The sequence below is a fragment of the Schistocerca piceifrons genome, chromosome 4 (genome assembly GCF_021461385.2).
Source record: "Schistocerca piceifrons isolate TAMUIC-IGC-003096 chromosome 4, iqSchPice1.1, whole genome shotgun sequence".
NCBI classification, from domain to species: domain Eukaryota; kingdom Metazoa; phylum Arthropoda; class Insecta; order Orthoptera; family Acrididae; genus Schistocerca; species Schistocerca piceifrons.
Window position 1 is genome coordinate 34,151,320 of NC_060141.1, and position 27,338 is coordinate 34,178,657.

Below are 27,338 nucleotides of genomic sequence, written 5' to 3' on the forward strand. Positions count from 1 at the left end.
AAGGGGAGGCTCCAGTGAGATCTTTAACAAAGAGTGGGTGACCCTGTGGCTGATTTATGACAGCTGACATATTTCAGCAGGCATCCTGCCTGGGAGATGCCATGGGGAGGGATCTCAAGATGGCCCACATCACAGGCAGATGCTAAGGAATAGGGACACTTCTGGCTTTGTAGGTGAAGTGGCACTTAGAATGGTGGGTGTGATAACTACGAGGGAGGGAGGGGAGAGGAAGGAGGGGGTTGGCACTGGAATAGGGAGGAGGGGAAAAGGATGTAACTGAGGCAAAGTTAGACGTCAGACACAGGGTGAAGATGATCATATTTCTGATGAACATCAGTGTAGGATGAACACTCAAGGGACTTCCACTCCTGTATCTTCTTTTCCTTTTTTATAAACTGGGCAGTTCAGCAAGTGTGGAGAGTAATGGTCATGACAATTAACGTACATGGGTGGCAGAATACAGCAGCTCCCTTCATGGAGTGGGCATCCATGTTCATGGTATAGGTGGTCCACTGTAGTGGGAAGACATATGCCTGAAATGCAAATGGATGGCAGGACATACAGCTTTACATCACATGATACTTCTAAAGCGTAAGGGTCAACAGAAACTAGGATAGCCAGGCCGAAGGAAGCAAGGATGCCAAGAGGAGGGGGAGGTGGAGGGGGAGGGGGAGGGGGAGAGGGCACAGAAGTAATGCAGCCTGGGAAGGAAGAAAGGGCCGCAATAATTTGGGGCCATATGTGTGCCATTCATTCATGAACTTGTGAAAGAGCCATGAGCTCCTTGGGGTCAGGGTGGAGGTGCAACTAGGTGAAGTGCATGGCTGAGAGTATGGTATACTAATGCTTCTTCCCCCTTCTGTTCACTTATGGACCATGGAGAGAATGATTGCTTAAATGCCTCTGACTAATATTTCCTCGAGTCCCTACAGGAGCAGTATACAGGCCAGGATTGTATGTTTCTTATTGCTGGTTCTTGAAATTTTGTAATTAGGCTTTCATGTGTATCGTTATTTTCAACGCTAGTGTGATAATGTGTGGAAAAATGAATGCACACACTTTACATACTGTGCTGTACATATGAGTATATGGTCAATATTCCTTAGTCCTATTTGGTACTGATCGCACACTTGAGCAAAAGTCTAGGATGGGTCACTCAGGTGTTTTGTAGGCAATCTTTTTTTGATTCCTTGCATTTTCTTAGTATCTCGCCACTAAAGCCACCCAGTTGCTTTACATATGATCGAGTCTATATGATAATTATGTTTTATATCCCTACAAATTGTTACATTTACGCATTTTTATAAGTTGTGTGATTCCAGTTGCGACATATCAATATTTTAGTCATAAGCTACTAAGATTTTGCCTTTGTGACTGGTACAATTTTACCTTTTTGACATTTAAAGCAAGCTACTGATATTTGCACATTGAAATCTTCTCACAAAATGCGTGGGTAGGAATAGCTTTTATTTAATGGTACTTCATTGTAGATAACAGCTTCATCTGTAAAACCAAAAGACCCATATTAACATTGTCTGTTGGGTCCAGTGAACTACGTGAACAGCAAGGGCACAACTGTAAGCTGGTGGATGATTGAACTGACACTTGAAAATTTAGGTAATATGTGGGAACAGTTACATTTTTATTTTATTAAATATGCAAATGACAGTATCATAAATTTTATTTTAAATTTGGTTTAAGAACATTACAGTTCAGCTTTTTGTATTTGTGAACAGGTAGAGTGCTAATGGTTGACTATGCTATACACTGACGGGAACATACATTTTTTTTTTTAAATGGATGTTACAGAAACTGAGGTATTGGCTATGTACAAATCACAAACTTTTGCAATATTCAAACAACAAAAGTTTATATGAACATGCACACTTGACAACAAGCAAAACAGAAAGTTTTCCATGAAGAAATAATTTTTTTTAAAAATACATTTGTAGTAGTTTATATTGTTCATCATTGAATATATCTTTAGACAGTATATGGCATGATGGAATTCATTGTAATTTAGATTTAAACATGCTTTGAGTTGTCAAAATTATTGTACAGTTATTAATAACTTATCAACATATAAATAGTTCATATTCACAGACAGACAGCTGCACTTTGTACTTATGCACACATTTATTGTCCTGTGCTACCTCTTCCAGAAAGCGGCTGCTTTCTGGAAGTTGGTGCTGTGTTCTCTTGAGGCAGTAATAGCAGATCCAGAGTGAGTTTTTGCCATTTCACCTGTGACAGGAGAACGGTTCCCAGCACTGGCCATCTGCTGGAATGCTGTCACCTTGCTCTTAACGGTGCCACTGCAGGAGTTCCTCCTGCTGCTGCTGCTTACCACCTCAAGGTGCACTCCAGAATCTGCAGAATTCTGGTGCTTCAGGCTGGCTGTCTTCTTGTTACAGCTGGAGGGCATGGAGGCTGTGGAAGAATAATTAAAATCATTAATGTCACAATCATCATCCTTGTTATCATCTCCCATAGCAAATTTTAAGTTCTTAACAGGTGTTACACTATTTGTCAGGGACAGTGCAATTTCGGTATGATTTTCAGATTCCTCTGTTCCGTCCATTGCAATATTGTCTATTTTCTCAGAGAGAACTTCCAGACATTCAACATTTTTGGTCACAAAACTATCTGTTGAGTGCTCTCCTGCAGTTTTGCTGCTTCTAGCTGCACAAGTACTCTCATTGTCAGTTTCACTACCTGTGTTACCTTCCTCTTCTTCCTCGTGTTCTTCAGTGACAGCTAGACAACGAGACCCTGCTGCATAGGGTACACTGACAGAGCAGTCACTTATACCACTGTCACTGCGCTCACTGAAGGCTCGAGGCCGCCGATTGTTGGATCCTGCGGCAGCAACTACTGCTACCTCATCCGGTCCTGAAAGACTGGGTCGAGGTGAGCTTCCACCTCCACTAGCTGTCGAATTGCGTCTCGTTGCAGCTGACAAGGTAGCCATTCGACCCAGAGCACGAATTGCATTGCCTGTTTTCTATATAGGTGTAAGTGAAAACACACACAGCATGCATTAGTAATAAAAACACACATGCACAAACAAAACATTAGCAAATTTGTCTTTAAAATATTTGTCATTATTTGTCATTATTTGTCATTATTTGTCACTGTGTGTCTCAACTGACCCCTGTAGCTACAAGGGACATTATTCTCTCGCTTCCTCTCACTGTCTTATTTCCTTGCCATCAAATTTCATTTCTCTCTTCTTAAGGAAAAGAGAGTGCTCATGGAAAGAATTGTCTCTATTTGGCCAAAAGTGTTTATTTCAGTTTTGATGTGATGGCTAACAATTGTTGGAAATGTATGATGTGGGAGGACTTACTGGGATTAGTGCAGCAAAGAGTTCTTGCTTCATTTTTAGCCAATTATGGAATAGAGAACAAAGGGTATCAGTATTAGAATTAGCAGTAGATATCCACTAGAATCACACAATTATTCATTTCCTGACATTGAAGGAAAAAACTCATCTTGCAGTATGAGAAGGTTTCTGTTCCTTTATGAAGCAAGACATGAATTCTTCACTGACACTGAGTGAAAGTAATGCGTTTGATAAAAAAAGAACATTTAACAAATCTTGTTCTCAAGCTCACAAAACTGTAGCATGTCACTGATGTTAGTATTTCATGTGTTCCTAATGCCTTTGTGTATGAACAACAGAAAAGGATATTACAGATATACAGCATAAATTTTATAGGTCTGATTATTTGTATGAATGTCCAGGTGTGTCATGACGTGGTTATAAGTTCAGGAAATGTTTCTCTACTAATTATCCTGTCCCAAATTTTAAAAAAGCAGGTAAGATGCATGCTTGGAAACTACAAAGTTACTGTAATTTTATTTAGAGTTTATGTACTATTTATCATTAATGCAAGGATCAAAAATTCATTAGTTACCTACACTGTAAAAGGCTTGCATTGTTAAAATAATCAAACAGTTTTGCTCAAGACAAATGTCATTTTATAATGCCTCTGCTTAGATTTTATACTGATTGCTAAAATGTATTTACATACACTAAACAGTGCAGTGACAGTAAGGTGATCCATCTCAAGTTCAGCATTTATTAGATACTGCTGATAACTACACTTCCTTTTTTGACATCCCATTTTGCTTTGAGGCAGATCTGGGCAGTGAATCTCTACACTAATGTTTCAATAAATTATACTGAATTATTCATTTCAAAAGGAGTAACAATTCTTCAGTGTAACAAATCTGATGTGCTAAATCTATTTCGTGTTTGTGAACCAAAACAGAAGTAATATGTGGGGGAGGGGGGACAAAGCAGTAGTATTACACACATTGCGTATCATATCCATCACACAAACACGTCACTGCACAAACTAAGAGTGCCTATTGGAAAATGCATTGTTAAATCTTTCACACATGTTCAGGTCACAGAAAATGACTAAAATAGCTACTGACCTGCCACTTGCGCCGTATAATGAATTTCTTAAGTTTATCAGTACACAGCCTGACACAGCTGATTGCATCTGTCATCTGTGTTAACCAGCGATGTTGCAAACACTGTTCAGCAGTCAACCTTTTCCTGATGACAGATAGGAGAAAAACAACATTTAAAATGAAAGATTATGAATGACAAAACCAAATATTAGTATATTTCTCTCATATTTTCAGTTTTTTAAGGGTTATCTGCAGATAGACTAGTGGGTAGGGAGACGAGAGGTGTAGAGCTAAGCGTGTTGCACATGGTGTCATAAGTTACAAAATAGCATATTTAAAGTTTTGTGCAGATTAATTGGTTGAGAGACATCAAAGATCAACTTAGCCAGTATTGAGGATCTTACTACCAAGAAGGGGAGACAAGTAATTTATTGCAATATAAAACTATTAATGAAATCAAACAGTGGAAAACCCAGGATGGAAAAATGACAATGTTATGAAAAAGAAGAGTTTCCTACATCCATTGTTTACAACATTAGTAGATCAGTACATGCCATGCCTCACTGCAACTCTTCCTTTTTTGTGTTGATATGTTTCTTGATAATTTGTTTAACATTCAATATATACACATACTATTTCTGTTTTGCTCTCCTCATGCTTGTTTTCTAGAGATTTGGCATTAATATTTGTCAAGTCAGTTTTTTCTTCCTATGGACAGTATCAGTAAAGTTTTGTTCCTTGATTACTTGAAACATTTTGGATTTTTATCTATTCAGTTCACACTTACAGTGCAGCTAAGCACCTCTAGCCTGCAATCCATGTACACTGTAATGCGGCATACTCCAAATGAATACTAGAAAGCAGTTTTCCCTTTACACTCAAAAGTTTATAATGTTTCTGTTTTCTGTAAAAGTAAATTTTAGTACTGTTATTATCTGTCTTGTTTCCATGCAATATCATTATATCCCACAATTGCAGTACAAAATGCCAAAACTGATTAAGTTTTATTTAATTTCCACCAATTCTTGTTAGGGATTAATTTACTGATTCAAGATTTATGTTGCAATAATTTAAGCTTTTCTAAAAAAGTTATCTAATTCCTTAATTGCATCCATTTGGCAGTTAGTAATCATTTGCTGTTATTCTGAATATTTTTGCTGTGAAGGTATCCACTGTTCTCAGCCAAAATACCAAACAAATATAGTGTTGGAGCAACCTTGTTCTGCACCTTTTTTTATAGTAGCTTTTTTTACTTTGTACCACCATACTTCTATTTTTGTGTACATACAATATCATTGTTCTGTTTTTCAAGCAGCATACATGACTTTCAAGATCATTTAACAGTTTATTCCAAGCAACAGTACCAAGTGTCTTTTCTAAGTCAATAAATGCCATATTTATATCCCCCTGTTTAGGCTTAAATAGTTCTCTAGGACATCCTGAGTGAGAAAGTTCACATCCCGTTGCCATCATTATACAATTATCACTCCAACGTATGTAAAAGTCACTAGTATATGGTATGTGCATGCATACTTAGTCTTTTTACAGAACTTTAACCATAAGTCACTGTAATGGTGGCTTGAAAATTTTGAGAAAATATATGGGAGGCTGTGATTAAAAGCATTGTGATGATGGAAGTGTATAATTTGCCTACAACTTTCCAAACTTAACTGCTGTTGGGCCAGAAATGAAAATTCTTAGTACTTAAGTCAGTGGTCATGCTATTCTTTTGGTGTAATGTAACTGGATAAATAAAAACTCCACACAGCAGCAGCAGCAGCAGCAGCAGCAGCAGCAGCAGCAGCGAGGAGGAAAGAAATACAAAGGTTAAGGAAATTCACAAACTTTCAGTGTCAGTGACTGCTCCTTTTGGCAGAAAGGTTTAGGGTGGAGGAAGAGGACTGATGAAGTTTAGGAAATGGGGATGGTTATGGAAATGTCACCCTGAACCCTGGGTCAGTGGAGACTTACTGGACAGGATGAGATGGAAAGACTGATTATTGTTGACTACACCAGTCGAGATTTGAGAACCCGAGAGATTCAAGGTGGAAAGTAGGATAATAAGGAAGACAGATTACCGATAAAACTGCTGTGTCATCTGAACAAGACACAGCCAGGGCAAAAGCACGACAGGTGCAAAGGTGTGAGCTGATGCCAGTGCCACAGAGACTCGCCACTTGTGCAAGTTCCACCAGTGCCACGGGTGGCACTCAAGGTGAGATATCTACTTTGCCTTGGCCAATTGCCACCTGCGTACAATCTGCCAATGACTGGATGACAACGGACAGACGCCTACTTGGAAGATAGAAAAGAGCAGCTCTAGCCCACTTGGATATAGATCATCATCCAGTGCTGAAAGACAGGGGATGACATCTAGCGAACTCTTAGATGTGAACAGACAGTTACTGTAAATTGCATTTGCTATTTACTGTGAAGTTTACCTACAATTATTTGCATTTAGCCATAGAGGTCCTTTTTGTGCTATATTACATGCACTGTTGCAGACTTCATTATTCCACTAGTTACAAAGATAAATAAACCTTTTAACTCATTTGTGTGACTTCATTACTAATTTGTTGGAGTGCTGTAGAACCTTCATTCTTCTAGCCTGTTACCTGTCCCTGGGGCACAGCTGTGTAATAGTGGCAGGGAGAAATTGTCTTAGCAGTGCACAGCACCAGAAGCCATTTCATAACTCACAAACTCTGCCTGCCATAACAGCAGTGGCAACTCTGCCTCCACAGCAGTAGCGACGAGGCCTTTACAAAACTGGCAACGAGGGTTTACAAAAGAAACATCGTGGAAGAGTCAATAGGAAGTGCATTGTATGTGGTACAGATGGGGGAAGTGGGGAAAAATAGACAGGTCAAAGTAAAGTATAGAAAATGAAAAAGTAATGAAGAAGTGAATTGTTACTGGGAATAAATGCTGAGACTGAAGAAATTAACATAAATTAAGGCCAAGTGGGTAATGAGAACCAAGGACATATAATACCAATTCCTTTTGCAGAGCTCTGAGAAGCTAGTGTCCGAGGGAAAATCTGGATGGCACATGTGGTGAAATAGGCACAGAGGTCACAACTGTTGATTTGGAGTAAGCTCTTTAACAGGCTGTGTATTGCAAACATATGCCATCTGTATCCGTTCATCCTGAGTAATGACTTGGTGGCAGTTATACTAAAGTAAAAGTACAAAGGTGTTTTACATAACAGCTGGTACACAACATGCGATTTCACAGGTGGCTCTCCCTTTGATAGTATATGTTCTGGTATGAGGGTTGATAGGGCAAGTCCTACAGAAGGAACAGTCACAGGGGTGGGACCATAGGGTATATAAATTAATGTAGGAGCAGCATAGGGTCTGACCACAAAATTGCAATGATTGGGGGAGGGAGGGGGGCATGAAACTGTACAGTTCAGAAAGAGACCCTGTACATGGGTATAATAATAAAAAAGAAAGAAAAATGGGAGGTGGCATCAGTGGTGACAAGCAAGATGTGTGATGGGTGTGGAATGGGCATAGATTTCAGAGAATCTAGGAAATGGTTGGTGTCTTTAATACTGGAAAGAAGTCTTTGTACCATAGGTTGCAGGTGTGTGTCAGTTAAGTGGTGTTCAGAGGTCAGTATGTGCTTTGACGCCAACAGCTGCAGGACAGGCAGGGTGGTTGGGTTTGGGGATCTTAGGAAGAAGGTAAAAGGTGGAGGTGTGTGTGGGACATCCTTCTTGCTCACCTTAATCAACTTTTCAGTATTATCCTTGGCTTCAATGTATTAATCAGCTACTTTGAATAGCCTATGACTTTCTCAAATCATGCCCTGAAATGAGGTCCATTATGCTCAACATTTTGCCCATGACCCCATTAATAGCTTTTTGTCCTCCTCCTCCTCCTCCTCCTCCTCCCCCCCCCCTCCCCCCTTCCCCGTGCCCACGCAGTCTCCTAGTCAGACCCTAAGCTCCTTCTGCATCCATTTCCATACCCCTGCAGCTCCTTCCCCACTATAAGACTTGTCCTATGCACTTTCCTACCTCCACCTATACCAGTTCTGTAAATGGTGAAACGCATACTACCAAAGGGAGAGCCACCTGTGAATCTTTTACTTTAGTATGACTACCACCTTAGGATGAATGACTATAGACAGATGATGTACACTTGCAACACAAAATAACCTGTTGCATAGCTTACTCTACAACACCACAGTCATGACCCCGGTGCCTGTTCCACCACATGGGCCATCTGGATTCTCTTCCCAGACACTAGTTTCTCAGAACTCTGCAAATGGGAATTGGTATTACAACATGTCCTTTGTTCTCACCACTCACCTGGTCTTAATATATATTAATTTCCCAATCTCATCATCACTACTCAGTAATTATTCATTTCTTCACACCCTTTTAGTTTTCTTAATCTTATTTTCTAACTTGCCTATTTTTCTCCACCTCCCTCATCATAGCTGTCCATTCTTATTAACTCTTGCATGATGTTTTGTCAGTAATCTGTCTTCCTTATTACTATGTCTTCCACCTTTAAGCTCTGAGGTTCTCATATCTTGTCCAGTGCAGTCTTCAACAATTGGGCTTCCCTTGTCATTCTGTCCAGTAAGTCTCTGCTGACCCAAAGTTTTGGGTGACTTTTCTGTAGATAACCCCATTTTCTAAACTTTGCCAGTAATTTTCCTTTATCCCTCTTCCTTCCCCTTCAAACTTTCTTCCAAAAGGAGGAGCCACTGGCTCTGAAAGCTTGCAAATTTTCTTAATCTCTATATGTGCTTTTCTCTGCTGCCACTCGGTGGGTAGATTTTTTATCTATGCTGTTACATTGTATTTTCAAAAATTTATTATTTTCATTCAAAAAAGGATTATTTTGATTGATATGTTTTTTGTATGATGCTATAGAAGCTGGAACCTAATATTACTAGTTGCGTGTGTGGCCATTGCCATAGTTTTAATTATAACTAAGCAAGAAAATTTGACAGACTGCATCCCTTGAAGCCTCAGTCTGCAACAGTGCATAATCATTTTTCCATAATGAACAGTGATAACATCTGGAATTTGACTTTGGATCAGTGAGTAATATCTACAGTGAGTAATAGAACACGTAGCTACTTTTCAACATTAAGTGTCACATTAAGAAAGCAGCAAAGTTTTAAGTCCTGCCTTTTTGTAAGATTTTTCTCACCATTACATTTCAACAAGGGAATGCCTTGTCAAATGATGCTCAGAAACCCTATGTGACATTTATAGCTCAATAAAACTGCCACCTCAGCCAACCAACGTGTCAGATATATCAGCAACTGTGCAAGTATCATTTATAGTGCATCATCAAATCACCTGTCTACTTTAATGTCAAAGCCTCACATGCTTTTCAGTAAGAATGAATTGTGGAGTGACTTAGGTAATCTAAATATTTAATTCAGTCCAGTAATTTCCACTGAACATAAATGAACCATAGTTTAAAAAACTAATTTGATGGCAATGGTTTATCATATTTAACCAAAATTAACAGTTAGAAGAGCAAAGTTTAATGATTTGTGTGTTGAAAGGTACTAGTAAGTTTTTGCTGCACTATTAACAAATGCTCAGTGGTTTGTGCGTTATTACTCACTCTTTTCTCTTTACTAGAAGTTCACTGATGAAATCTTTGGCATCCTGAGAAATTGCATCAAAAGCTTCATCATCGAAATCATAATCTGCTCTCGTTATATTGGCAAATGTCTCTATGTCATTGTCACCCATGAATGGTGACAAGCCGGACAGCCTGTGAACAATCCATATGTTATGAACACAACATTGTTTCTAAAGGTATTCTAACATCAATTAACACATGCACAATTTTTAACAGCAAATTAACCAAAACACTTGATTCAATATAATTTCTCCTACAGCTTATGTAAATCATGTCAAACCTTAATACACATGAGTTACTATAACAAATTGAGACCACTGATTACTCACAGGACGTAGCAGATAACGCCAACAGACCACATATCTGATTCAAAACCAATGGGCTCATAATTTATAATTTCTGGTGGTATGAATTCAGGGGTGCCAAACAGAACTCTCTCTGGTTTCCCTGGTGTCAAGATTCTTGCAAGACCAAAATCGATCAGCTTGATCTGGTGAGATGTACGTGTACGGCACATGATGTTTTCTGGCTGCAAATTCCAATATTGTATTAAATTACTTAGATTATACTTACAACAACAATTATAATCTAAGACAGTAGTATGCTAGCAAGATATGAAGTATGGTATTTATGCAGTGCTCCAAAATTTAGCTTTTAGATATTTCCTTCATTTTAAATTTCCTTTCCTGTAGCTTAATCTGTCTTCTTACTTAATAAATTAAAGTTGGAAAATTTAACAGGCTGTCATTTGAGGCCTTCTCTATTTGCAGTAGTTCATGAAATAATACTGAACATTGGGTAGTAAATTGTTTTTGTCAGTACCTGGTATGTAAAAGTTTACTACCTAAAGTGAGATATACATAGCTTTGTGTTATTCAGGGTGAACTATAAGAACATCTATCTAGAATGCAGATGAATCAAATGAATTTGCTTACCTTCAGATCAAGATGTGCAACAGAATTCTGGTGCATATACTGGACTCCCTCGCATATTTGACGCATAAAGAGCACACAGTCTCTTTCAGTTAATGTGAAGTCATCTGCGACTACTCTCTCAAACAGCTCGCCTCCAGATATACTGAAAATTCAAGAGAATAAATTTAAGATGAAATCTAAAAGCAGAAATTCAGGATGGGGGGACGGTGGCTGAAGAATCTTGGGATGGAAAACATTGGTCTAAAGAAACTACTTTAAATTTTACTCACATTAACAGCACACAGTTCTGCCCATTCAAGACCACCAGAAGCAGAAGTCCTCATTTGCAAAGTGTTTCTCAATTTCTCGTATAAACTGTCAGTTTGCATCAAAACTTTTCTTCTTATGCATGGACAGCAACTGAGAGTAATCTTTATTTAAATTACTTAGGCAGCTGTGCTTAGAGATATAAACAGCCTCTGCGTGGAAACTCCACTAGCAGTAGAGATTTGAATGGAGTAATGTGAAACAATGGGCAAGTATCCCCATACTACAACCCATCAAGTAAGATGTTACTTTGTGCAGAGTATATATACAGAAAGAGGAAGCTGGTTTAGTGGCATGGCAAAACAAAATAGTTCAACAGGTGTAATGTTTAAAAGAAATTTGCTGCCACCTCATTACTTTTCAACTGAATGAAGATATTCCATGATCTTTATTCACTAAGAGTGTCTCACTTTTGTCCATTTTGTGTTTTACTATATTTGTAAATTCATCATAGCAAAAACTAGCTGCAAAAAACTGCCAGTAAGAGTGCAGTCTGCAAGTCTTTCGATGATTTCTATAGTTTCATATTATGTAACCATGGTTTAAAATTAATTTTTATAAATATGGTCCTATAGCACTCCAAATGTATTGTCTACCTGCATACGTATTCAATTAAGTTGCAGTATGGGTGAAGTGATGCAGTCATTGATGTTAAGTTTACAAAACCTGATACATCACTTAACTATGAAAAAGAGAAAAGAAAATAGTTTGGTAGCCACTCACACAACTAAAATCCCTGCCAACAATATTACAAAAAGGATAGATTATTAGTCATCACATAAATGTGATAAGTTGCAGACAGGCACTATGAAAAGACTGCTAAACATTTAATGTTTTGGTTAAAAAGCCTTATTCATGCAAGCACAGCTCACACATATATGGGGACTGTTTCTGGCCACTATGGCCCAACTGCAGAATATGGGCACTGTTTCTGGCCACAATGGCCCAACTACAGACTGCAACTGCATCTGATTTGAACAGCAACCTGAAGTTGATGGTGGGGTAAGTAGGCAGCATGGGGCAGGGAAAGGGGGGGGGGGGAGTTACAACTGTAGGGTGGCGGTGGGGGAAGGTGATTTGCTACCTGTGAGAGCATGCAGGTATGTGGTGGGGACAGGAGTGGGAAAGGGAGAGGGGAAAGGAGATAAACAGATGTGGGGAACACACTAGTGGGTGCATTGGCAGAATAGATGGCATGTGTAGTGCTGGAGTGGGAGCAGGAAAGAGAATAGGTAGTGGAGGACAGGGACTAGCCAAGGCTAATACCAGGAGGCTTACAGAAATGTAGGGTATGTTATAAGGAGAACACCTACATGCACAATTCAGAAAAGCTGGTGTTTGTAGAAAGGATCCGGATGGTGCAGGCTGTGAAGCAATCATTGAAGTGAAGAACATGTCAGTGAATGCTTCACAACCTGCTCCCTCTAGATCCAACACCAGCTTTCATAAACTGGGAAGATGGGAACTCTCCTTACAAAATATACTTTATTTCCATAACCTCCATGGCCTTAGCCTTCACTAGACTGTCCTCCACCTAGGTATCTGCTTCCCTACTCCCACTCCAGCACAACAAAGATCACCTGCTCTGCCAATACACCCATTGCCTTTACCCCTTCTCCCCTCACCCCTCTCCCTTTTCTGTTCTTCATTCCTCCTTTCTCCCTCCCTTTCCCCTCCCCTGCATAGCCTCATCACTCTGCACCTCGCACCTAGCACATAAAAGCCTTACCCTGTCACCACCACATCTGTGTATGCTGCCACAGGCAGCACAATACCTTCCCCGATCCATACACTGGTACCCCTCCCCTCCCCTCCCCATGCCCCCCCTCCCCACCCACCATCACCCACTGCAGATTGCTGCTCACATTAAATGCAGTCACACTGTCTGCAGGGTCTGCGTGTGCGTGCGCCCCATTTCCACCTGCTTTTCATGATAATGTTATTCCACTGTAGACTTCCGATTGTTTAAATTCTTTGGCACATACATTTAAGATATCATGGCATGAATCTCAAGTAATATACTCTCTTTATATGGTGGAATGTGTGCACGTGAATATGATTCAAAGTCCATGCAAGGAATCCTGTATGCAGTTCTTAATAATCACTCTTAACAACAAAGCTCAGAAATATCGTTAATCATGCTATTGTATATTAACTTCAATTACTAGCTCACTAATGATACACTGTATGGCATCAGTATGCATTGAAGGGATTATTTCACACATGGTAGTTTCAAATAGGCTAAAGGAGAGAACATATGAAGATGGCAGACGGTGAGGAACTCTTTGAATGTAGGTTGCAAAAACAAATTCGAAGGTAGTTTAAGGGATGGTGCCTGACATCCAATGGACTGAGGGTCTCGTGTTTGCTAATAGTGGTGCACAGTTTCTTTAATTTTCTTGTCAAATATTAGGCTACTCCTTAAAAGAAGACGTTGGACACACAGTGCCGTAGAACTTCTATGGGTGTCATGTGAGCAACACTGATTAAAGTCGAGAAAGTGAAGTGTTGTAATGTGCCAGCCAGGTGTCTGGAATGGAGGCTGGAAGGTGGCTCTGCATGGAGACAGCAATGGCAAAAGGAGCTAATGTGTTTGGATTTGTGAGATTCTTTGGCGTGTCAACAGCAACTGTCCAAATGTCTACAGGGAATGGTATACCACCTGCAGCCACATAATATTGCTTAATAATACTGGTTGTAAAAACATCGTAACTGACAGACTGGAGACTAGTGTCACGACTTGTCAATGACAACCTGTTTCAAGCGCGACAGGAATTGCTGATTTCGCCAAATGCTGGTTCATGTTGGCCAATTTCTGTGTGACATTGAGAAGGAAACTGCAGTCAGTGAGCATCTGGAGTTGGGTACTTCACAGAAGACTATTGTGTGCAGCAGCACAAAGGTGCACGTCTTCAATGGGCCAAATAAACTGGATAGCAGCTGACAAACACACAATGTCATGCAGTCAATTTTTTTCTTAGTGACTTATTGTTGCTCTTTTGCATGTTCATGAGTAGTACGCTGCCAACACTGATATCTTCCAAGATGATGAACGCCATATTCACAAAACTGTACACACTCCTGGTTTTGTAAATGTTCAGGCACACTTTTGTTTCTCGAATGGTGCACTAAATCACCCAATCCTGAACCAACAGAACGTTTGAAGTACTATTTGGGACAGTGGGTGAAACCTAACAATGAACATCCACGCAACTTGGCTCAATTGGATCAATCTGTGAATGTGGTGACTGCAACTGGATACGTAATACCTGACGGAACTTTTGGGTCCTCTCCGTCGCAGAATTGAGGCCATTTCCAGAGCTAGGTGTCGTTATATGGCATCGTAGGCATCCATAAGGGCGAGGGGGAGGTCAAGAGTGGGCGTTTATCACACTGCCTAGCCCAGCCCAGCCCTTCAGAACTGGAACACAGTGTTTTTATTCATTACAGAATTTTTCCAGAATGAAATTTTCACTCTGCAGCAGAGTGTGCGCTGATTTTGAAACTTCCTGGCAGATTAAAACTGTGTGCCAGACTGAGCCTCGAACTCGGGACCTTTGCCTTTCGCGGGCAAGTGCTCTACCAACTGAGCTATCCAAGCACGACTCACGCCCCGTCCTCACAGCTTTACTTTTGCCAGCACCTCGTCTCCTACCTTCCAAACTTCACAGAAGTTGTCCTGCGAAACATGCAGTTTCGCAGTTGGTAGAGCACCTGCCCCCGAAAGGCAAAGGCCTCGAGTTCGAGTCTCGGTCCGGCTTACAGTTTTAATCTGCCAGGAAGATTCAAAATCAGCTTACACTCCGCCGCAGAGTGAAAATTTCGTTCTGAAAACTTCCCCCAGGCTGTGGCTAAGCCGTGTCTCCGCAGTATCCTTTCTTCCAGTAGTGGTAGTCCTGCATGTTACGCGCGAGAACTTCTGTGAAGTTTGGAAGGTAGGAGGCGAGGTACTGGCGGAAGTAAAATTGTGAGGACGGATCGTGAGTCGTGTTTGGTTAGCTCAGTTGGTAGAGCACCTGCCTGCGAAAGGCAAAGGTCCGGAGTTCGAGTCTCGGTCCGGCACACAGTTTTAATCTGCCAGGCAGTTTCATTACACGATTCTTGTACATTTCTAGAATATATTTCCTGTGATTCCCGTAAACCTCTCATTTATACAATTTTAGCTTTACGTGGATTATTTCACCAACAGAATACTGTTGGCAATTGCTGCATCAATTATATAGAAAAAACCTGCAATTTTCGAGTTTGCCACCGCCCACCCACCCCGGCAATTTCAAATTTTTGCAGATGCCCATGCATGGTATTAGTGTTGTCTGCCCTGAGTGTGTGGGGGGGGGGGGGTGGGGGGAGGAGTGGAGGGACGGAGGGTGACAAAGTGTTTGTCCAGTATGCCTATAAACAGATGAACAGGAGTACTGCGTGCGCTTCAGAGCGAGCAGGCTACTCACTACTCGGTGACGACGACCACCTCGCGCGGCGCCTCGAAGACGGCGGCGAGGCGCAGCAGCTTGGGGTGCCTGAGGCGGCGCATGATGTCGACCTCGGCGCGCGCCTTGTCGCGGTCGGCAGCCTTCACGCAGCGCAGGAACTTGCCGGCGAAGAGGCGCTGCGAGCGGCGGTGGCGCACCAGGTGCACCACGCCGTACCGGCCCTTGCCCAGCTCCTGCAGCACCTCGTAGCCGGACGCGAAGTCGCCGCCCGCAGACACCTCCTCGGAGTCCCAGTCCTCTTCCTCCGGGACGTCTTCTTCTTCCTCCTCCAGCTTAACCCCGTCTGGAAACAACAACCAATTTGTAACGTCACATGCTCGTCCTTTCCACTGTTGTGGACGGTAGATCGAGCTTCCAGTATCCAGGAGATGGAGAAAATTTGTGCGATCTGAAGATGACGAGACTTCTAAATTAATTGCGGTCGAGACGTATAGGACTGGTTTAAGAGTACTTTCCCAGAATGGCGGGTGTTTTCCGTAACCCGTTGTGAAGGAACTTTCTCAAAGTCCTGCTAGGATGCAGCAATCTGCAGAATAGTGCCATCAGTGGGTTCAAGAAATGCCCTTTGGAAATGCTTGACTTCTGCTTCTGAAACTGACTGAGAAAACAGCTGTGAATTAGATAATTTCATGGAACAATTTGGAGTTCGTAAGATGTAGGAATCGGCCTCGGTTCTTAGGTGAAGAAGTCCTTTCCGGAGTCATTCCTCACCAGCAAAGTTACTAATCAAATATGGAAAGAATACAAGAATCTGAAGTGCATTCTTGGATGCAGATGTGAAAAACTGAACTCATCTTCTGCTTTTTCTAGACGAGTTGTGTTTTTACTAGTGTTCATGTGCTTGGCAGACAGAGCCCTTATACAAGATCACAGAACCAGTAGCTGACAGGGATGTGGTATTTGATGAATGAAGCAGAATCAGCGAGGTTTAATTGAAGCTGGCGAATTACATTTGTATGTGGTGTTTTTCTCTGACTTTTTCCCTATTGACCCTGAACTTTTTTTTTTTTTTTTTGAAAGGAGATGCTGTCAGGAGCCAGCTGGAGGCAGTGTGTGAACAGTTAGCGAAATATTTTTTCAACTTCAGTTGTGTTTTGAAATCTTTTTGGCGTTACGTAGCTACAAGACTTCAATTATTGACTTTGGCTACTTAAAAGTTTAATCCTGTCTCGTGTATGAAATAGCCTGATGATCCTTATTCACACAGATTTGATAGTGTAGCAGTGGTAAGGATTAATCTGGGTCCATTAATAAAAACAGAATATCTGGAGCAATACATCACGTAATTTGTATTGGGCACTACGCACAAGTCATTGTATTCTGGCCACGACCGCTATTGGATCTTCACTCAACGTCCGAGGGCAGATGAAACGACTTTTCTCTCTTGATTATGACGCATATACGTGAAAAACTATGAAAAATACGACATCGAAGTTTCGTATGGCTGTTGACCTACCTACTCTGTATGGAAATGTACCATAGCTGGCAAACAATAAGCAAGTAATGCGTATTCGGAGTAGGGTGATGTTTCTAAGAACTGTCATCCGATTTAAAATTTATATAATAAATGGAAATGAACTAAACATATTCACCGTGAAAAAGTTATAACGAAACAAATCAAGGTGGAATGAACAAAGGCAAGTAATAAATCACAAATAGTTTCATTACAGCTTTAGCAATCATGATTTTTGTAATATATTTCCTCACTGCACTTCTGTTCCATATCTACATCATTGCTCCGCAATTCACAAAAAGTGCCTGGCATCGGATCACCTTCAAGATATTTCTCTGCTGTTTCACACTAACAGTGTGTGGCAAAAACAAACACTTAACTCTTTCCGTGGACGCTCCGATTTCTTTTATTTTACTATGTTGATCATGTCTCCCTGTGTAGATGCGCACCAACAAAATATTTTCACATTCAGGAGATAGTTGGTAACTCAGATTTCATTAGAAGAGCCTGCCGCAACGAAAAACGCCTTTATTTTAACGATTGCCACCCCAATTTGCGTATCACATCCGTGGCACAGTCTCTGCTGTTTGAACTTTTTCGTTGTCCTCCGTCAATCTTATCTGATGCAGAGCCCACACTGCACATCAATACTCCAGAAGAGGTCGGACAGGTGTATTAAAAGCAGTGTCTGTAGTAGTCATGTTGCATTTCCCGTGTGTTCTGCCAATAAACTGTGGTCTTTGGTTTGATTTCCCCGAAACATTATCTATGCTATCGTTCCCGTAATTGTAATGCCTAGGTATTACGTTGAATTGACAACCAAGAGATTTGTGTGATTCACTGTGTAGTCAAAATTTAATGTATTTCTTTTAGTACTCACGTGGATGACCTCGCACTTTTATTTAGAGTCAATTGCCATTTTTTTGCACTAATATATACAGTCAATCTTTTGCAGTTGAATTTGATCATCTGATGACTTCAAAAGATGGTAAATGACAGCATCATCTGCAAACAATCGAAGAGGGCTGCTCGGACTGTCGCAATGGTCAGAGTCAGGTTGCAGGTGGGGTAGAGTTTTGTTCAGCTTGAAGATCTACATCTACATCATACTCTGCAAGCCACCTAATGGTGTGTGGTGGAGGGTACTTTCTGTACCGCTATATGATCCCTCCAACCCTGTTCCCCTCGCGAATAGTGCGTGGGAAGAATGATTGTCGGTGAGCCTCTGTATTGGCTCTAATTTCTCGTATTTTCTCCTCAGCATCTCCGTAACGCTCTCTCGCCAACTAAACGATCCCGTGACGAAATCCCGCTCTTCATTGGATCTTCTCTATCAGTCCTACCTGATAGGGATCCCACATAGATTAACAATACTCAAGAATCGGGCGAACGAGCACCTTATAAGCCACTTCTTTCGTGGATGGATTACATTTCCTCAAGATTCTTCCGATGAATCTTGGCCTGGTGTCTGCTTTTCCCATTATATGTTTTAAATGGTCATTCCACTTAAGGTCGCTGTGAATTGTTACTGCGAAAATTGACAATTGATCCTAAATAACGAAAAATTTGAGGTGGTCCACATCAGTGCTAAAAGGGATCCGTTAAACAGAGGTTACACGGTAAATCAGTCAACTCTAAAGGCTGTAGATTCAACTAAATACCTAGGAATTACAACTACGAATAACTTAAATTGGAAGGAACAGATAGCATATGTTATGGGAAAGGCTAACCAAAGACTGCGTTTTATTGGCAGGATACTTAGGAAACTGCTACACTATATATTTTTGTTATGATTTTAGGGCTCAAAACTGCTACGGTCATTAGCGCCCGGTCTGTGACTCAGGAAAAGTTAAAAAAAAAACGAAACTGGAAACTAGCAGCAATGGGAGCGAAACTCAAAAAAGTGGGGAAACTAAAAACAGAGGGAAAGCTTAAAAAACCACTATAGAAGGGGGTTGGTTGTCCCCAAAAAGAGCTTCAAATGACTGACGTCATCTCACTGGCACTAATAAACTCGAGAACGCGATCGGATGAGCGCGTGTCATCTGCTAAAATGGAAGATATATCAGGCGACAGCTGTAGACGGGCGCGTAACGGAGTGAAATAGGGTCACTCAAGTAAAAGGTATCACCGTCCACAGTTGAGAGCAGTGGGGACAGAGTGGGGGAGGATCGCCACTTAAAAGATGTCGATGGCTAAAAAGACAGTGCCCTACATGGAGTCTAGTTAAAATTATCTCCTCCCGACGACGAGTTCGGGAGGAAGAGGTCCAAGCACAGGCAAGAGCTTTCACGTCCCGCAATTTATTATTCCGAAGTGCCGACCAATGTGCGTGCCATAAAAGAGCAACACGATGACATAAAACACTTCGCAGATCGGCGAAGGGAATCATGCGAATAGCAGGCTGAAGAAGAGAGACTGCAGCCTTGGCCGCTGTATCGGCCGTCTCATTTCCACAGATACCAACATGTCCTGGGATCCAGAGGAACGCCACAGAGACGCCCCCCAAGCGGAGCAAGTGGAGGCAGTCCTGAATCCGGTGGACCAGAGGGTGGCCAGGGTAGAGAGCTTGGAGACTGAGGAGAGAGCTGAGCGAATCTGAGCAGATAACATACTGTATCCGCTGATGGTGACGGATGTATTGAACAGCCTGGAGAACAGCGTAAATGTCCGCAGTAAAAACCGAACACTGGTCGGGAAGCCGAAATCGATTTGAGGTGTCGCCAACAATATAGCCACTCCCAACACCAAACGAAGCTTTTGAGCCATCAGTGTAAATAAATGTGGCATCCTTCATTTGTGCGCATAGAGCAGCAAATGCCCGACGATAAATAAGAGAAGGGGTACCATCCTTGGGAAACTGAAAGGTTACGGAGGAGGCAGGTCCGTGGCCGGAGCCAAGGCGGTGCTGTAACCCAAGTTGTCAAGAAAGTCTTAGGGAAGTGGAAGGAAAGAGAATGGAACAGTTTACAGAAGCGGACTCCCGGTGGTATTAGGGAGGAAGGGCGGCCTGCATACCCTAAATCGAAGGAGGCGTCGAAAAAAATGTCATGGGCCGGATTAGCAGGCATGGAAGACAGATGGCTAGCGTAACGACTCAGAAGGACAGCTCGCCGATTGGACAGCGGAGATTCAACAGTCTCAGCATAATGACTTTCCACAGGGCTGGTGTAAAAAGCTACAGACACTAAACGTAATCCACGGTGGTGGACAGAGTCGAGACGCCGAAGAATAGACGGCCGAGCAGAGAAGTAAACTGTGCTTCCTTAGTCCAATTTCGAGCGCACTAAGGCGCGATAGAGGCGGAGAAGGACCACTCGGTCCGCTTCCCAGGCGGTACCATTCAGGACACAGACAGCGAGCCTAAAGACAGGAAACGTGGGAGGACCAGCACAGTTTTCTGTCAAACATAAGACAAGAATTTAGCGACGTCCGTGAACGGAAGGTTGACAGGGCCTAGATGTAAGGAAGGCGGGAGAAACGCCGTACGACGCCAAAACCTACACTATCTTGTCCATCCTCTTTTAGAATACTGCTGCGCGGTGTGGGCTCCTTATCAGATAGGATTGACGGACTACATCAAGAAAATTCAAAGAAGGGCAGCACGTTTTGTATCATCGTGAAATAGGGGAGATTGTGCCACTTAAATGATACATGATTTGGGGTGGATGTCATTAAAACAACGGCGGATTTTTGTTGCGGCAGAACCTTCTCACGAAATTTCAATCGCCAATTTTCAGAATGAGATTTTCACTCTGCAGCGGAGTGTGCGCTGATATGAAACTTCCTGGCAGATTAAAACTGTGTGCCCGACTGAGACTCGAACTCGGGACCTTTGCCTTTCGCGAGCAAGTGCTCTACCATCTGAGCTACCAAAGCACGACTCACGCCCGGTGCTCACAGCTTTACTTCTGCCAGTTTCTCCTCTGAACGCGAAAATATTTTGTTAACGCCGACCTACATAGCGAGGAACGATCACCATGATAAAATAAGGGCATCGAGCTCGTACGGAAAGATATAGGTGTTCGTTCTTTCCGCCCACTATACGAGATTTAATAATAGAGACTTGTGAATGTGACTCGACGAACCCTCTGCCAGGCACTTAAATGTGATTTGCAGAGTATCCATGTAGATGCCTCACTTGCAAGAGTCCTCTCCCATCGCTGTGTGGGCAAGTACCTGCAGACGCCACTGCGAGGTGGAAGTACGTGGTGAAGTGTCACGACTTTTCTGCCTTTCCGTTCCAGATTATCCTACTACACTAGCGTCCAGTTCACGATGCGTGTTGCGTACGTGGCGAATATGGTCCATGTACAGATTGCCTCGATGGTGCTGCCGCCATTCAATGTTGTGACCCTTTGGGTGTACTCGTTGCTGACCGACTGTTGTACGTGCTCGAGTTCGACGTGTGACTGCGAAATAGTTGGATATTTGTAGTCTTAATCTCACCTGGTGTGGCGACGCGTGCAGCTGCGAAGGGCGGCGTCTCGAGGCCCGGCTCGCTGGCGCCGTGGCGGTTGTGCGCCCGGACGCGGAACTGGTAGTCGTAGCCCTCGCTCAGGCCCGACACGTGGTGCGACAGCGACAGGCAGCTGCAACAGCCAGAGCCGCGGGCCGCGGTCACCTCTCACATCGCGCTCTTCCCGAGGGCCTCCCTTACCTCACCACACCGTCCACTCCCAAGGAAGTGAAAGGTACGGTCGTATGGAACATCCAGGGGCGAAAGTATAGCCCCGTGGCAAGTAGACAAAGTAGAACACCTTCCCCCTCCTAAATGACTTCCCCAACCCCCACCTTATTCTAAAGCCGACAAAATGCGCTACCCCCCCCCCCCCCCCCCGCCCCACACACACACACCCCTGCCACTCTCCTCCCATTTGGGTAAAACAATGAATAAAAAATTAAAAACAGTATTTCAACTAAAACACTTCAGTGAAGCGAAATACTGGGTAGTTATAATTAAAGTCTTATAAGTAGGCCGTTTAGGTTTTTATGTTGGTAACGCCATGTAGCGCTCTGTATGAAAATCACTGGCTGTGCTGTGTGCAGTCTGTGGCTGGTTTGCATTGCTGTGTGCAGTCTGTGGCTGGTTTGCATTGTTGGAATCTGCTACTGTAGTGTTGGGCAGTTGGCTGTTAACAAGGGCGTAGCATTGCGCAGTTGGAGGTGAGCCGCCAGCAGTGGTGGATATTGGGAGAGAGAGGGCGGAGTTTTGAGAGCGGGTGATCTGGACGTGTGTCCATCAGAGAGAGTAAATTTGTAAGACTGGATGTGATGAACTGATATATACACTCCTGGAAATTGAAATAAGAACACCGTGAATTCATTGTCCCAGGAAGGGGAAACTTTATTGACACATTCCTGGGGTCAGATACATCACATGATCACACTGACAGAACCACAGGCACATAGACACAGGCAACAGAGCATGCACAATGTCGGCACTAGTACAGTGTATATCCACCTTTCGCAGCAATGCAGGCTGCTATTCTCCCATGGAGACGATCGTAGAGATGCTGGATGTAGTCCTGTGGAACGGCTTGCCATGCCATTTCCACCTGCCGCCTCAGTTGGACCAGCGTTCGTGCTGGACGTGCAGACCGCGTGAGACGACGCTTCATCCAGTCCCAAACATGCTCAATGGGGGACAGATCCGGAGATCTTGCTGGCCAGGGTAGTTGACTTACACCTTCTAGAGCACGTTGGGTGGCACGGGATACATGCGGACGTGCATTGTCCTGTTGGAACAGCAAGTTCCCTTGCCGGTCTAGGAATGGTAGAACGATGGGTTCGATGACGGTTTGGATGTACCGTGCACTATTCAGTGTCCCCTCGACGATCACCAGTGGTGTACGGCCAGTGTAGGAGATCGCTCCCCACACCATGATGCCGGGTGTTGGCCCTGTGTGCCTCGGTCGTATGCAGTCCTGATTGTGGCGCTCACCTGCACGGCGCCAAACACGCATACGACCATCATTGGCACCAAGGCAGAAGCGACTCTCATGGCTGAAGACGACACGTCTCCATTCGTCCCTCCATTCACGCCTGTCGCGACACCACTGGAGGCGGGCTGCACGATGTTGGGGCGTTGCGGGACCGTAGCCCAGCTTCATGGAGACGGTTGCGAATGGTCCTCGCCGATACCCCAGGAGCAACAGTGTCCCTAATTTGCTGGGAAGTGGCGGTGCGGTCCCCTACGGCACTGCGTAGGATCCTACGGTCTTGGCATGCATCCGTGCGTCGCTGCGGTCCGGTCCCAGGTCGACGGGCACGTGCACCTTCCGCCGACCACTGGCGACAACATCGATGTACTGTGGAGACCTCACGCCCCACGTGTTGAGCAATTCGGCGGTACGTCCACCCGGCCTCCCGCATGCCCACTATACGCCCTCGCTCAAAGTCCGTCAACTGCACATACGGTTCACGTCCACGCTGTCGCGGCATGCTACCAGTGTTAAAGACTGCGATGGAGCTCCGTATGCCACGGCAAACTGGCTGACACTGACGGCGGCGGGGCACAAATGCTGCGCAGCTAGCGCCATTCGACGGTCAACTCCGCGGTTCCTGGTGTGTCCGCTGTGCCGTGCGTGTGATCATTGCTTGTACAGCCCTCTCGCAGTGTCCGGAGCAAGTATGGTGGGTCTGACACACCGGTGTCAATGTGTTCTTTTTTCCATTTCCAGGAGTGTATATATTATGACTTTTGAACACTTAAGGTAAATACATTGTTTGTTCTTTATCAAAATCTTTCATTCGCTAAGTATGCCTATCAGTAGTTAGTGCCTTCAGTAGTTAGAATCCTTTATTTAGCTGGCAGTATTGCCACTCTATGTATTGCAGTAGTTCGAGTAACCAAGATTTTTGTGAGGTAAGTGATTCGTGAAAGGTATAGGTGATTGTTAGTCAGGGCCATTCTTTTGTAGAGATTATTGAAAGTCAGATTGCGTTGCGCTAAAAATATTGTGTGTCAGTTTAGTGTTGATCAGAATAAGTAAAGAGAGAAATGCCTGAGTATGTTCAGTTCGGCTCAGCTGTTTGAAAATCAAATAACGTAAGGGGTTTACCAGCACAGTAATTCAATAATTTTTCTAAGGGGACGTTTCAGTTTCCCTATTTAACACGTCATAACACGGAAACTAATTACCGTACGAGTACCAAACTCTACAGCATTAATGTCAAGGACGTGGGGTAGAGAGAGCACGCAGAATCAATTCAGTTGGGACACCTAATGTGCTGCTACGGTACATCATACCATTACATGCCGGTACCATTACTGCTACAAAAGGCGCTCAATATGGCGCCCATCAGCGTCCAGAGGTGTCTGAAAGCGCAGGCGTTGTGCACAGCAGAAAGAAGCTTGTCTGTAGGTATGCTGGCTACCTGTCTTGATACACTGCACTTCAGATCAGCACATGTGTGAATGTTCGCAGCTAAACCCTGTGCTTCAGGCAGCCCCACAACCAAAAATCACGGAGTGAGACCAGGTGATCGTGCCGGCCAAGAATTTGGAAACGATCGGCTGATAATTCGATAGTTTCCAAATGTATTTCGGAGAAGCAGGTGAACCTCACGAGCTATGTGCAGTGGCGCCCCATCTTACATGAAAACTTGGGTTTAATGCGTCTCTCTCCTGTAGGGCGGGTATTTTTTTTTTTTGTGGTTTTAGGGCGCACAACTTCAACGGTCATTAGCGCCCAGACTACGTTAGGAATGCACCGCGAGGCACAAGTTTAAAACAGCAACTAAAAGGGAAAACACGATAAAAGATCGACAGGCATAGGATTAAAAAAACAGCATATTCAAATGTCCTTAGACAGGTTGGTCAATTTGATAAAACGAAGAACGCGAGCAGCTGCTCCTGGGTCATCCGCTAAAATGGCATCGAGAGTACATGGCAGGCCAAGATCAAGACGCAGTGTAGTAAAATCCGTACAGGACGTTAAAATGTGGCGGACCGTCAGCAATTTCCCACATGGGCAGAACGGCGCCGGCGCAGCCGTCAGCAAATGGCGATGGCTGAACCGGCAGTGTCCAATTTGTAACCGGGCCAAAACTACCTCATCCCGCCGAGGGCGTGAGGAGGACGGCCAAGCCATGGAGAGAGGTTTCAAGGCCCGAAGCTTGTTGTCCGTAAGTGCAGCCCAATCGGCATGCCACAGCGATAAAATGCGCCGACAAATGACCCTGCTACAATCTGATGAAGGGACACAAGAAGCTGTCCGAGGCTGGAGGACCGCAGCCTTGGCCGCGGCATCTGCAGCTTCGTTCCCAGGGATACCGACATGGCCAGGAACCCACATAAAGCTAACCGGAGAACCGTCGTCCACCAGCTGCTGAAGAGAGCGTTGGATCCGCTGCACGAAAGGGTGAACCGGATACGGATCACTGAGGCTCTGGATGGCGCTCAGGGAATCGGAGCAGATGACATAAGCAGAATGTTGGTGGCGGCAGATGTAAAGAACAGCCTGGTAGAGGGCAAAGAGCTCAGCAGTGAAGACCGAACAATGGCCATGGAGCCGGTATTTGAAACGTTGTGCCCCGACAATAAAAGAACAACCGACCCAGTCATTGGTCTTAGAGCCATCTTATAAATGAAGGTCATATTAATGAACTTCGAACGAAGTTCGACAAAACGGGAGCGGTATACCGAACTGGAGGTAACCTCCTTTGGGAGCGAGCTGAGGTCAAGGTGAACGCGAACCTGAGACTGGAGCCAAGGTGGCGTGTGGCTCTCGCCCACTTTAAAGGTTGCAGGGAGTGAAAAATCAAGGTGTTGAAGGAGGCAACGGAAGCGAACTCCAGGGGGTAGCAGGGCAGAGACATACAACCCGTATTGACGGTCGAGAGAGTCGTCAAAAAAGGAACGATAAGACGGGTGGTCGGGCATTGACAGTAGCCGACAGGCATACCGACAAAGCAGTATATCGCGCCGGTAGGGCAGTAGCAATTCACCGGCTTCAGCATGAAGACTCCCGACGGGACTAGTATAAAATGCTCCGATCGCAAGTCGTAAACCCCGATGTTGTATGGAGTTGAGGCGGCGTAAGATGGACGCCCGTGTAGAGGAGTATATGAAGCTCCCATAATCCAGCTTTGAGCGGACGATCGACCGATATAGGCGAAGTAGGACGGTTCGATCCGCTCCCCACGACATACCACTGAGAACACGTAGGACATTTAGAGAACGGGTACAACGGGCAGCCAAATAAGACATGTGGAGACCAGCTAAGTTTCCTGTCAAATGTAAGACCAAAAATTTTGTCGTCTCCACGAATGGGAGAGCAACGGGACCGAGTCGTAAGGACGGTGGGAGAAACTCTTTGTAGCGCCAGAAGTTAATACAGACCGTCTTCTCGGCAGAAAAACGGAAGCCATTGGCGACACTCCAGGAGTAAAGATGGTCAAGAGAACGCTGAAGACAGCGCTCCAGGAAACATGTACGCTGCGCGCTGCAATAGATGGTAACATCGTCCACGAAAAGGGAGCCTGATACATCAGCTGGGAGGTAATCCATTATTGGATTGATCGCTATGGCGAAGAGAGCGACGCTCAAAACTGAGCCCTGTGGCACCCCATTCTCCTGGAGAAAGGTGTCCGACAGAACCCACACGTACCCTGAACTGTCGATCCATTAAAAAGGAACGAATAAAAAGAGAGGCGACCGCGAAGGCCCCATGTATGCATGGTGCGGAGAATGCCCGGTAGGGCGGGTATGACATGCTGGCAAAGCACATTGCAGTGATGCTGACCAGTCACACTGCACGTCTTTGGTCCTTGAGCGCCAACGAGTTCAAAAAAAGAATGTGCCAATGGTGAATGTAGCTGTGAAGCCACACCATACGGTGACACTTGCACCACACAGGAAATTCATGCACAGTGACTGGAGGTGAAGAGCTCCACACTCAGCAGTTCTGTGTGTTCACCTCTCCTGTCAGGAAAATGAGGTGTTTGTCGATAGGATGGTCCAACTGGTCCTCATCAATTTCAGTCCTCCTCACAACAAAGTGGACACCGAAATCAACACGTCGTAGTGCGTCCCGTGCTGCAGGCTGTTTTACGGTATGGATGATCTTGTACAGATACCATCTGAGAATGATTCGAAGCA

The 27,338-nt window shown here is 43.9% G+C and overlaps 1 protein-coding gene across 1 annotated transcript in view; it reads right to left on the minus strand.

Moving 5' to 3' along the window:
- Positions 1-1,663: 1,663 nt before the first annotated feature.
- LOC124795572 (myosin light chain kinase, smooth muscle-like) overlaps positions 1,664-27,338 on the minus strand; it is a 1,044,560-nt gene continuing 1,018,885 nt past the window's right edge. The window contains exons 26-32 of the mRNA XM_047259644.1: positions 21,683-21,825; positions 15,739-16,063; positions 10,985-11,126; positions 10,379-10,578; positions 10,029-10,181; positions 4,447-4,570; positions 1,664-3,004 (exon numbers count right to left, since the gene is read on the minus strand). Of these exons, the coding sequence (XP_047115600.1) occupies positions 2,150-3,004; positions 4,447-4,570; positions 10,029-10,181; positions 10,379-10,578; positions 10,985-11,126; positions 15,739-16,063; positions 21,683-21,825 (1,942 nt within the window). The 3' untranslated portion in view covers positions 1,664-2,149. The remainder of the gene's footprint in view (positions 3,005-4,446; positions 4,571-10,028; positions 10,182-10,378; positions 10,579-10,984; positions 11,127-15,738; positions 16,064-21,682; positions 21,826-27,338) is intronic.